General features: G+C 54.2%; 1 protein-coding gene across 1 annotated transcript in view; it reads right to left on the bottom strand.

Annotated features, from left to right (window-relative positions):
- Positions 1-13,468, bottom strand: part of ADGRD1 (adhesion G protein-coupled receptor D1) — a 212,557-nt gene that overhangs the window by 143,769 nt on the left and 55,320 nt on the right. Inside the window, exon 15 of the mRNA XM_011981953.1 lies at positions 5,134-5,275. Coding sequence (XP_011837343.1) covers positions 5,134-5,275 — 142 coding nt within the window. The remainder of the gene's footprint in view (positions 1-5,133; positions 5,276-13,468) is intronic.

The following is a 13,468-nucleotide window of genomic DNA, read 5'->3' as shown; positions in this document are numbered from 1 at the left end:
GTGTGTGGACTGAGTGTGTGGACTGTGTGTGGACTGGGTGTGTGTGGACTGTGTGGACTGGGTGTGTGGACTGAGTGTGTGGACTGTGTGTGGACCATGTGTGTGGACTGTGTGTGGACTGGGTGTGTGGACTGTGTGTGTGTGGGATGTGTGTGTGTGTGGACTGTGTGTGGACTGGGTGTGTGTGGACTGTATGTGGACTGAGTGTGTGTGGACTGTGTGTGGACTGTGTGTGGGTTTGTGTATGTGGACTGGGTGTGTGTGAACTGGGTGTGTGTAGACTGTGTGTGGACTGTGTGTGTGTGGACTGTGTGTAGACGGGGTGTGTGTGAACTGTGTGTGGACTGTGTGCACTGGGTGTATGTGGAGCGAGTGGGTGTGGACTGAGTGTGTGTGGACTGGGTGTGTGGACTGTGGGCTGAGTGTGTGGATTGTGTGTGGACTAAGTGTGTGGACTGTGAGTGGACTGGGTGTGTGTGGACTGAGTATGTGGACTGGGTGTGGACTCTGTGTGTGTGGACTGTGTGGACTGTGTGTCGACTACATGTGGACTGGGTGCGTGTGGACTGTGTGTGGACTGGGTGTGTGTGAACTGGGTTGTGGACTGTGTGTGGACTGGGTATGTGTGGACTGGGTGTATGGACTGTGTGTGGACAGGGTGTGTGTGGACTGGGTGTGTGTGGACTGGGTGTGTGGGCTGAGTGTGTGAGAACTAAGTGTGTGAACTGTGTGGACTGGGTGTGTGTGGACTGGTTGTGTGGACTGTGTGTGGCCTGGGTGTGTGTGGACTGTGTGTGGAATGTGTGTGAACTGCGTGTGTGGACTGGGTGTGTGGACTCTACAGACTGTATGTGTGTGGACTGTGTGTGTGTGGACTGTGTGCATGTGGACTGTGTGTGGACTGGGTGTATGTGGACTTGGTGTGTGTGGACTGGGTGTGTGTGGACTGAGTGTGTGTGGACTGTGTGTGGACTGGGTATGTGTGGACTGGGTGTGTGGACTGTGTGTGGACTGAATGTGTGTGGACTGTGTGTGGACTGAGTGTGTGTGGACTGTGTGAGTTTGGACTGTGTTTGTGGACTGAGTGTGTGTGGACTGGGTGTGTGGACTGGGTGTGGACTGGGTGTGTGTGGACTGGATGAGTGGACTGGGTGTGTGTGGACTGAGTGTGGGCTGGGTGTGTGGACTGTGGACTGAGTGTGTGGACTGTATGTGGACTGAGTGTGTGGATTGGGTGTGTGGACTGTGTGTGGACTGGGTGTGGACCGGGTGTGGACTGGGTGTGAGTGGACTGGGTGTGGACTGGGTGTGTGTGGACTGAGTGTGGGCTGGGTATGTGGACTGAGTGTGTGGACTGTGTGTGGACTGTGTGGACTGGGTGTGTGGACTGTGTGTGGACTGGGTGTGTGTGGACTGGGTGTGTGGACTGAGTGTGGCCTGAGTGTGTGTGGACTGTGTGAACTGTGTTTGTGGACTGAGTGTGTGTGGACTGTGTGTGGACTGGGTGTGTGTGGACTGAGTGTGTGGACTGACTGTGTGTGGACTGGGTGTGTGGACTGTATGTGTTTGGACTGTGTGGACTGTGTGTGGACTGGGTGTGTGTGGACTGAGTGTGTGGACTGTGCGTGGACTGCATGTGTGTGGACTGTATGTGTGGACTGGGTGTGTGTGAACTGTGTGAGGACTGAGGACTGGGTGTGTGGACTGGGTGTGTGTGGACCAAGTGTGTGGACTGTGTGTGGACTGGATGTGTATGCATGTGCATGTGCATGTATGTATATGCACGTGCGCCTGTTCAACCTCACTGGATGTGTGGCTCCCCTGCAGCCCTGGCACTCAAACTGTGCTCTCATCTCCTGCCTCCCCTCTCTGCCCATGCCCTCCCCTCTCCACTTGCCCTCGTCTCACCTTCTGGGATGATCCGTGATTCCTGCTCTTCAACGTCCCCCAGCCCCTGTGGTCGGCTGTGATTCACAGTGCCCACCTCACTCAAGAGGACAGCTTCAACCTCAGAGCACACAGAGGTTCCAGAGGCCTTCAGAACAAGCCTCCTGCCTTTACAGACTTTTTTTTTTTAATGAGACAAAGTCTCACTCTATTGCCCAAGCTGGAATGCACTGGCGTGAGCTCTGCTCACTGCAACCTACGCCTCCCGGGTTCAAGTGATTCTCCTGCCTCAGTCTCCCAAGTAGCTGGGATTACAGGCTCGTGCCACCCTGCCCGGCTGATTTTTGTATTTTTAATAGAGACAGGAATTCACCATGTTGCTCAGGCTGGTCTCGAACTCCTGACCTCAGGTGATCCACCCACCTTGGCCTCCCAAAGTGCTGGGATTACAGGCAAGAGCCACTGCGCCCAGCTACAGACTCTTGACTACAGGCTTGACACACCTCAGGGCAGCACCGCCCTACCCTCAAGCCAAGATGCTCCAAGTGTCTCTGCTGCAGGGCACGGCCACATTTCCAAACACGGGCGGAGCCCATGGAGCACCTCCTCACTGACGTCATGGCAGAGGGGACAGCCCGTGCAGGGGACCAGGATTCTCTCCATACAAAGAGAAGACACAAATGTCAACTGCACAACTGCAAGACAGGGCACTGACTCCAGCACAGCACTCACTCAGCAAGCGTCTCCTGAGCCTCCACTCAGTGCCAAGGCTCGGTGCGGGCAGGTGGGGAAGGGCAGTGGGCTCCGTGCTGGATCTGGCAGCCTTTGAGAAGCTGCAGGCCATTTAAGGGATTACTGATCAGCATAAATGATTATACCATGGGTGCCGAGACTCTGTGCTAATACAGTACAAAGACGGCAAGGAGGAAGGTTCCCTTCCGTGCAGGCCGCAGAGGGCTTGGAGGAGAGAAGGCTCCTCCTGAGATGGGTGAACTCAGACAGCAGAGGTGTGGGAGAGGCCAACCAGGCACAGGGAACGGCACCAGCAATGACAGCCTGCTGGGCTTGGAAGGAGAGCCAGAGGTGCAGATGGAAAGCCGGACAGGAAGAGTCTGCTACAGATTCGCCAACAGCCTGAGAGTGTAAATTCTCCTGCGGGAACCTTGAGTCCCAGAAGGTCTTTGAATAGGTGAGTAGCATCACCTGATCTGTGTGTTTGAAAATAAAGCTGTAAACTGTGGGGAGAATGGAGCAGACAGAACACGAGGAGGCTGCTGGTCCAGGTGAGAAGGCACTGGGAAGGAGAGGTACACCAAGGAGGGGCGGAGGAAGCAAGGCAGGGGACACACTGAAAACAGGCTCATGGCTGGTCACGTGCAGAAAGGAAGGGCAAGGAGCTTGAGGTGACCAGTCTCATCTCCAGTCCCCTCTCCATCTCCATTCCCATCTCCAGCTCCAGCTCCATCTCCATCTCCATCTCCAACTCCATCTCCATCTCCATCTCCATCTCCAACTCCAGTCCCCGTCTGCAACTCCATCTCCATCTCCATTCCCATCTCCATCTCCAATTCCATTCCTCTCTCCATCTCCATTCCCATTTCCATCTCTATCTCCATCTACAACTCCATCTCCATCTACAACTCTAATCCCCTCTTCATCTCCATCTCCATCTCCATCCCCATCTCCATCCCCATCCCCATCTCCGACTCCATCTCCATCTCCAACTCCAGTCCCCTCTTCATCTCCATCTCCATCTCCAGGCGCCTCTTCAACTCCATCTCCATCTCCAACTCCAGTCCCCTCTCCATCTCCATTCCCATCTCCATCTCCATCTCCATCTCTAACTACAACTCCAACTCCATCTCCATCTCCAACTCCAGTCCCCTCTCCATCTCCATCTCCATCTCCATCTCCATCTCCAACTCCAGTCCCCTCTTCCTCTCCATCTCCAACTCCAGTCCCCTCTCCATCTCCATCTCCACCTCCATCTGCAGTCCCCTCTCCTTCTCCATCTCTAACTCCAGTCCCCTCTCCATCTCCATCTCCAGTCCCCTCTCCATCTTCATCTCCATCTCCATCTCCAGTCCCCTCTCCATCTTCATCTCCATCTCCAGTCCCCTCTCCATCTCCATCTCCTCCATCTCCAACTCCAGTCCCCTCTCCATCTCCATCTCCACCTCCATCTCCAGTCCCCTCTCCATCTCCATCTCCAGTCCCCTCTCCATCTCGATTCCCGTCTCCATCTCCAGCTCCATCTTCAACTCCATCTCCATCTCCAGTCCCCTCTCCATCTCCATTCCCATCTCCATCTCCAGTACCATCTCTTGACTGCCCCAGCTCACCCAGCAGCACAAGCGTGTGGGCTCCTCCCAGGTGGGGCAGAAACACAGTCACCCCTGAAAGAGCAGGAGCACCCACCCAGGTGTGCACACAGAGTCGGCCTTGGCCATAGAGCAGAGCGAAACAGAATGAAATAGAAAATCCTGCCAGGAAATGCCTTTAGTGTTAATTCTGACCAATAACACAGTGAGTTCTTTAATAAACGCTTTGAAAAATCTCACGCTTTGAGTGTCACATCAGCACCTTACCTCCTGACATGAACCTGGCGTGGGGAACAGTGCATGCATTTTTTAAAGAACGGCAGCATTATACTCTGGTTTCTCCTCAGATCGTATACATCTTTTGCCTTTGACTAAAGAACGGCAGCACATGGGTATCCCCAATGTCTCTATCAGTCCTACTCACTGGCAAAAAACAAATGACATGTGGAGAGGAGAGCGGTTATGAAGCATCAGGACCAATGGCTTATCATGCAATGCCTGAAGCGTAAAAATGGTTTTTCCCAAGCTCTGAAGCATGTTTCTCTCTAACAGAACACAGTGCTGCATCTTGCTGAGGGCTAACACATGGTAACTGCGATGGCCTAGGTACCCTCCTCCTCCAGTAATGACACTTGTTATAAATGAGGAAGATCTGTGATTGCTCCACAGACGTCTAGGAGAGCCACCTCGAGGCCTCTTCCCCAACATGGACACTGCGCAGCCAGCCCAGGCACTATGTGAGGGCTTCCCACTGCAGCTCAGACACGAAGGCCCAAGAAAAGGAGCTCCAAGGAGAGGAAGACTCCAGTTCTGGCCAGCACCCAGGCTTTTGGAGATTCTTTATGCAAGCACACAGACAACCCAACATTCCTCAGCGTGAAACCAGATCAAAGGCGGCGACAAGGGTGAAGGCACCACCACTCACCAATCTGTGCTTGAGGTGGACCGTAATGAGTGGAGAGCCCGATAGGTTCTGAGAGAGGGTGGGCGGCGGGGTCAACTCCAGGGAAATCAGGTGGCTGGTGGCGAACAGCAGGCAGTCCTGGTGATGCATGGCCTCCGCGATCCTTGGGAAGAGATGGAAATCATTACAAAATGGGAAATGCAGGGGAGTAGCACACAGCTAGAATCCGGGCTGGGAGCCAGCGTTCCACCCGAAACTCTTGAGACGGAAATCTTCTTTGGATAGAACTTTGATTTCTATCGTTCAGCTCCAGCTGCTCTCCTTCAAGATGTGAACCTGGTACCTGCAGGTGAGTTCAACTATTCTGTGTTTGGACTCTGCCCTTGAATTGTTGTCTTCAGTACCTGCTCTCTTTAAGGTCTGATACCAGGACCAAGAGGTGAGACAGAGCCCTTGACCTCAAAAAGTTTATAAGAAAAGGGAGATGGCCCAGGAAGTGTGGACGAGCAGAAATGCTCAAAACAACAGGGCATGAATCTCAGCAATTCCACTTAATCAGCTTGTGACCTTGGGCAGGTAACTCACCCTTTCTGAACGTCAATTTCCCTGATTATAAGATGGTGCAGTGGCCATCTGCTGTTTTGCCCACCCAGTATTCATTCATTGCTTTCCTGATCAAAGCACCTGCATTTCCCTCTAGGTGGCCATCCCCTTCCCCGCTCAGAGCACACACAGCCTGGAGTTGACTTTATCTTGGCTCAGAAGGAAGCCCTGGTATCTGGGTCTGGATCAGTCAGAGCACTGCAGCCCTCAGGCCACAGGGACTATTTAGGAATGGCACTCAATCCAGTCAAATCTGAGGAGATGCCACAAGGCGAGGTAGAGGGAGAATGCAGGCTCAAAGACCCTCATTCTCCCTGCCAGACTTCTCCTCATGCCCTGAGGCACGAGGCCCTGGGAGCTGCTTGCAATCATGAGGAGGGAGACTGAGAAGGGAACTGCCGAGAGATGGAACCCAGTGACATCAATGCGACGCTGGATCAAGCTGCTCTTGAAGCCAGTTGCCTGCGGAGCTCTCGGCTTTTGTGATCCAATAAACTTTTTGCCTACAACTGTTTAAGATGGGTTTTCTGTCCCTTGCAACCCAATCTAAAGAAGCCTAACTGATGTCTACAGTGGTTGTCTCGTGGGGTTATGAGCTTGAAAAGATATTCAGGGCCAGGAGGAGGGTAAGGGAAGCCAGGCACCTGGAAGGCAAGATTTAAGAAGGTGCTCACAATGGGCACGACCCCCCCAAAGGTGACTGGCTCCTTTAATTTTGTGCCCTCGGCCCATTTGCCTGATTTGATTCCAGCCCTGCCTGGCACACAGCAGGTCACCAAGTATCTGTTGCACGAATTTGAATTTGGGGTGACTACACAAAGATGCCTGAGACGTGCTGTCACCGGGCCCCCTGCGGTCACCAGCGTCTGCTTCTGTGTGGGCCTCACCTAGGTCCTGTGTGCCTCCCCTGTCTGCCATCCAAAGTGCTGACTGACTGAGGAACCTGCAGGTCCCTGTTTTGATGCCCACTGAACCACCTTTGGGACATCCCACAGGGCCCTGGGAGCTGGGGGCACCATCTTTTTCCTCCCTCAACTTGTTTTTCCTTCTAACTAGATTCAAACACCATGTTCAGTGACCCTGCCTGGGATGGGCAGTGGGGCTCACGGAGCAGCAGCACGCCCTACCTCACCCCCAGCCTCTGCACTGTGTCCTGACACACATCCCTGAAAAAGAGCAGGCCTCCAAGAAGCACGCAGAATTATTCCTGGAATTGTAAATACAAAGTGTTTACAAAGATGGTGCCACAGAGAATGAACACCCTGTCCGTTCCCACAGAAGCTGCTTCCTACAGATCGTCACCAGTTCACACGGTCTGGAGCAAACCAGGGGCATCGATTCTCAGGCCTGTGAGTAACAACAGGCACGACTGCTCCACCTGGCGATTCCTCTCTGTGACCATGTCATTGATCCAAGTCCGAAGTCCAGATAACACACATGGAATAAAACACAAACTTTAAAAAAAAAAAAAAATGAAAAGAAAGCATCACCCTAGGTCCATGTTTCTCAACCATTTTTTTCATTATAGCCCCTCTGAAGAGGCTTTTTAGACTTTTTTTACTAATAAACTTGCCCAGAAAGTGTTAGTCCCACAGAGATACAAGCTGTGTTTATGTACAGAACGTACATAAACATTCCACTCTGCAGAACCGCAGACCCAGGTAATACCTCAGATGTTTCCCCGGAGGAACAACGTTCACCTTCGGAGAACATTCACCACTGGGCATGCGTGGGCTCAGTCCCCGCCGCAGAAAGTGAGGGTGGGCTAGAAGCTGCTGGGACCAAGGCAGAGCCCCGCGGCGCCGAACCTGACTCGCTCAGCAGAATGTTGGCCCTGTCCCACGTGTGACTCCACGGCCCCAAGATGTGCAGTGTGTTCGCTTCGGCCAGGGGCCTGGTTCTCACTCCCTGTGCCCAGTGCCTCCATGCTCACGGCCTTTTCTGCAGAGCTCCATGAACTCAACACGTGTGCAATTCCACCAAACACACTGGGAAAACCACGTTTCTAGCAACACTTAGGGCTGTGCCATTAGCCAGCAGCAGAAAGTCACAGCTGTGGGCTTCGGGCCCTAAACATGCAGCATGATTCGTCCCTCGGCTTTCCCTGCGTGGGCATTTCCTGATGGTGCAACCAGGGGTCGTCATCTCCCTCCCAGAGCAGAAGTTCCCTCGGGGCCCGGACGCTTTCCCATTCGGGTCACTGCTCTCCCCAGCTCCCGGAACCACGCCTGACACAGTGGGTGCTCAGCACACATGTGAGTGAGGGAGGGAGTGAGTGAGTGGGTGAATCTACGCACAGGCAGGGAGCGATGACCTAGATCAATTTCTTGGGAAAAACATAAGGAAAACATTAAGTGAGAACCTTCTATGAACACAAATGATATGAAAGCAAATCTGGAGCGGTTTCCTGGATTCCGCTCTGAGAACACGCGGCCTCCGCCTCCACCAGGCCCAGTTTGGTAATCAGTGCGACGCCAGACATCGGCCAAGTCAAGATGAGAATGGAGCCAGACGCCTCCTTAGGAGCATTTTCCTCTGGTAAAGGTGGGGGCAGGGGTGAGGTGGGGCAGGGTGGGGCAGGGCGGTGCTGGCTCTTCCTCTGCCCCTCATACCCTGTCTCCACCGGCCCCATCCTATGCCCATCAGCCAGGCTCTGGGCTCTCTGCCTTCATGTGCTCAGCAAAAAGGAAGCCCCAGAAGGAGGTCAGAGGGCGTCAGAGTGAACAGTGGGGCCAGGAGTCTCACTTCCCCCAGCCCACCAGGGCACAGTTACTGCCCGGGGACCCCTCCATCTCTGCCCGGGCATGGTGCTCTCCCCTGCCTGGCTGGCCCTGGGGGAAGCAGTGCGCCCCCATTCTTGCTCCTGGCCCGTGACCGTGCTGTCCCCCAGAGCTCTCCACTCCTGATCGTACCTCTGCAAATCCTCCTTCCTTCAATGTGCCCCAAGTTACCAGCTGGCCCCACGGAGCCCCACTGACAGTCAGGCTCTGTGGCCTTCACCCCGTGCAGCACATCTGAGCCAAAGCCACAAGGCTGCTCCACCTTCAGTTACACAAAGCGGGGACTTAAAGTTATGGGAGGCTTCAGAGGAGCACTGAAATCTATGAGGAGCCACAGAGCCTTCCCAGCATGTGCAGGAGACTGGCTCGGGAACTCAACCCAAAGAAGTCAGAACAAGTGGAGTAAGAAAAAGGGCTGTTACTAGGTTATTTGGAGAATTATCAAGTCCCCACAGTTACCATGTCACATCGGGGAGTGAACAAACATCACAAATGAACATATTCCAGCGTAAAGGAACTACTTGATAACATGTGATTGTGTGTGCTCGAGGAGTCCCCTCACCCATCCATCACACGCTGCTTCTCACCCTCCCTCGGCACGAGAATTCCACGCCACCCTGGGAACACAGTGTGAAGGAAACTCCAAATCTTGCGAACAAGGCGGCACATGGCGGCATCTGTGAGTGTGATCTTGGGTGACGGTGAACTATTGAAGGAGACCTGAGCTCCTGACTGACGCAAACGGCAGAAGGAGAGAGCACCGAGGGTAACAGGCGACTTCCTCAGCGCCGATGCTGCCCGGGTGACGACATTCTCTGTTCTGAGCAGTACTGCAGCCAGGGCCTTTCAGAAAGGACTGCAACAGCCACGATTCCTGCCCATGCCAGGAACCACACAGCTATGGACTGTTAAATAGCCAGACCTGCAGGAAATTTGCCAGAAAACAGTGCAACGAATATGCTTCACCTACACTCTCAGCTCTTATCATCTGCCATGTTCACTTTATCCGGCACGGTCACGCTCACACTTGACACACACACACCACACACAGGCAGGCATACACACATACCACACATGTACACACACACTCACATGTACACACATACAACACACAAATGCATACACGCGCATTTGCATGCCCACAGCACACACAACACACATGCACATATGTGCACACATAACGCACATACACCACACAAGCACATACATCTGTGTGCACACACACACCACACAAATACATGCACACATGCACGTTTCCTTTCTGCTGAAGCACTAGCGGTCTGTTGCAGGCATCACAACATACTCCATCTCTACCACGTGTCTCCTAAAAATGGAGACTGCCTCCTACATAACCATCATACAATGATCACACTCAGAACTTTAACGAGGACCCCACAAGATACTCTAATGCACAGCCCAGAGTCAACTGCACACACCCCACACCATCACTCACGTCCTCCAGAACTCCACTTCTCTCAACCCAGGAACGTGCATTAGCTCAGGCTCAAACCTCTTTCGTCTCCCCCAACCTGGAACTGCCCAACTTCTCCCTTGCAATCCAAACCACAGCAGCACACAACATCCCTCAGTTCAGGTGTGTCTACCTGCTTCCTCGTGAGGGGCGTCAGGCCATGCATGACAGGAGTATGCCATAGGAGGCACGGATGTCTCCCTATGACGTGACAGCAAGAGACACGGGCCCACAACGTGTCCCACATCGATAATGTTGAGTGTGGCCACCTGGCTGCAGGGGTGCGGCAGACATCCCCATTACCAGGCAGCCTCCTACCTGGTGACAGCAAGGACTCTGCAGGTCCGTGAGGTCCTGTCCCCGCAACTCTGCTCCCGCTGGCGTGCACATCCACTGATGGCTTCTGCCTGGGTCAGTTACTGCACTGAGGGCTGCAGAACTGTGACCTACCGGTTCCATCCATGCTCTGTGTTACTCTATAGTGACTAAGGACACACACTGAGCCAGGTCCGCCCCCCACTCATCTTTCTCGAGCACCTATGAGTCTCTCACAGCCTGGGGAGAGGCCCTTCCCTCTGTGGGCTGTGGCTTCCATCTTCACAGGAGGAGTGGGAGCAGGCCAGTCTCAGCCCCATCCACCTGGAGGAACCGGCCGTCCGGGTGCTGGCCAGGCCCAGCCACAGCACCATGAAAGCGGAACAGTCTCCATCATTACGGGGCCAGGCAGCGAGTGAGACTCAAAGGAGCCTAGGGGCACAGACTCAAAGGAGCCTAGGGGGCTTAGCCTGGCAGGAAGCAGCTAAGGCCCCACCTGGCCGTGGGTAGTCAGATGTCGTCCCCGCAGTCATCACACGAGCCCTGGAATGGTCTGCCTGGGGGCTGGCTGTGGAGACAGAAGTTCCTTCCGGCCTAGGCCCCACCTTTTGTGCACTGAGACTCACACACTGACTTAGACCCTCACCCTCGTCCCTGGAGAGGAAATTAAAGGACACTACGGCACCAAAGCATCCTTTCATCCTCACGACACACTGCGGACGTATGAGGATGACAGCGCACAATAAAAGGCAAAGACGGAGGGAAGTCCACTGCAGGCTGGCAGAAACCCGGCATACGCCCGCACATACACACACTGCCCGCATGCTGGCTGCACTAACCTGCTTCTCATCGTGCCTAGGATTTGATAATTACCTCAAAGGCAAAATGGTGCAAATGCCCAATCAGCTTACAAAATCGCAAAAGCAGGCACTTGTATGTCATGTTTAAGAATACCAAGCCCTACTTACACCATTAACTCATTCAGTCCTCCTGGCAACCCTCAGAAATCAGTGATATTATTACTCCTGTTTTAAGAGGAGAACACAGGCCTCCAGGCTCAAGTTACTTGCCTAGGGTCACACAGCTAAGGAGGCCACCTGCGGGAGGGAGAGGCAGGAGTCTGGGTCCGAGTCTATTCTGTGAACCAAACTCTTCGTCCCCTCCACTTCCGTCCACCTTTTCTGCCACCGGATAGATTGTAACAAGTACAGAGACTTTACTGGAGGAGCCGCCTGGATGATTTTTTTCCAGGTTAATTTTGATGACAAGGCATCTTTGCACTAAGTGCTGAAGAGAACTCCACCTGAGCTGAAGATCCAACTTGACTGCAAATGAAAAACATGTTCCATCGCTGCACGGCAATTCTGTTTTGGCTTCAGCACACAAATGTGCTGCTGATGGAACTTGTGGGGCTGGTGTCAGTGCTGACGAACCAGGGATGACTTTGCCTGTCTGATTTCCAGGCCCTCGGCTTGCAGGGGGAAGTCAGAGTTAGCTGCATTGTTCTGGGACACAGTGGCCTGAATCCTGGTGCTCCAGTGTCCTCTCTGCAGACACCTGGGGCCATGAGGACAGCAGAGGGAGTGAAGGCTGAGGCCCTGGGGACAGGCAAGACAGACTGTCTTCCATCCTCAAGGCTGTGGGCTCCCAGAACAGGCCCCCTAGCCTCTCCTCTGCCCGTCCCTGCCAGCGCTGAGGGCTCCCAGAACAGGCCCCCCAGCCTCTCCTCTGCCCGTCCCTGCCAGCGCTGATCTAATGGAAGGTCTGGCAAAGGTCTGCAAACTGCAGCTCTTGGGCTGGCTGCCTGGTTTTGTAAATAAAGCTGTATTGGAAGACAGCCACTCCCCCGTTCCCCCACGTAGTTTCTGGCTGCCTTCACCCTGCGAGGGCAGAGTTCTGGAAAGCCAAGGCAATTTACAAGCTGGCCCCTCATGAAAGAGCTGGCTGACACCTGGCTGGAGTCAGATTCTGGTGCTCACAGCGAATTGCCCCCGAAATGTGTGCACCCTGCGTCTGGAAGCAATCCTCCCGCCTTTGTGAAGTTGTGGGCCGTGGCACGATGCCACTCTCCTCTCCCACGCGGGTCCTCACTGTGGCCGCACAAGGCACAGCAACGCCTCACAAATGCGTGTCTCATACATTTCACGGCAAGGCCAGTTTCACGGTGGAAACTTCAGCAGCAGAGCCCAAGCAAGGGTCAACTTTTCATTCACTGTCTTGGAAAGATTTCCCAAACAACTGAGATGGCATCTTTTTGAGGAAATTAGATTGTATTTTTCTTTGACCATTTTCCTGAAGAATTTTGGAAATCACACATAAAGAGTGGCGGGTCCCCCACTTTCTTTCGTTGGAGGAAACTGGTGAGCATGCAGGCTTTCCCAGAGAAATCCGACCCAGAAGACGGTGTACCTCCAGATCACAAAATTACGACTCCACTCCTCAGGAAAGAGGCACACCCTCCCCTCCCTCCTCATTTCCCTCGTCCTCCCCACCCTCCCTGTCTCCCTGGCGGTCCCCACCCTCCTTGCTCTCCTTCTGGGTTCTCAGGACCCAAACCTACTTGAACCGATGCTGCAGGAGCGAGCTCTGCTCCTATGGAGGGGGCCTGTCTGGAGGACAGCAGAGGCAGGGGATAGACAGAGCAGGTCTAGACGGCATCCTTGGGGTCCCTGGGTCCAGCCATGCCTGAAGCCCACCTGCTCCTCCCTTCTCAGTCCCCGAGCCCTCAGTTTCCTGGCCTTCCACTTAAACTGGTGTGAGATGGTTTTGTCCATCTACATGTTTGCCCATGACTGACACGGGCAGGTCTGTTGTCTTCCATTCCACAGCAGTGGAAACTGAGGCTCAGAGAGGTTAAGTCCCTTGCCCAAGGTCACACCATTTGGTCGAGGCGGGTGGGTAGGGTCTGCTAGCCTGTGCTTCTGATCTCCACTCCGCCAGCCCAGGCCCAGGCCTGCAGTTTCCTAGCCTGTGCTCCTGCCCTCCACTCGGCCAGCCCAGGCCCCAGGCCTGCAGTTCCTGTGTGGCCTTCAAAACGCTGCACGTTTCCTTGCCTGAGTGGTGAAGCGCCCGGCAGTCGTGTCCTGAGTTCTCAAGCAGTGTTGTGCATGGGTGTGACCGTGTGTGAGGCGGGCATCCCTGTGGCCAGGCACCCCGCAAACCCACACACACCCACGCCCCTGAGCTG

The sequence above is a fragment of the Mandrillus leucophaeus genome, unplaced genomic scaffold (genome assembly GCF_000951045.1).
Source record: "Mandrillus leucophaeus isolate KB7577 unplaced genomic scaffold, Mleu.le_1.0 Scaffold232, whole genome shotgun sequence".
Lineage (NCBI taxonomy): Eukaryota > Metazoa > Chordata > Mammalia > Primates > Cercopithecidae > Mandrillus > Mandrillus leucophaeus.
Note: the sequence above shows the minus strand (reverse complement) of the source record. Positions and strands in the feature narration are given on the sequence as shown.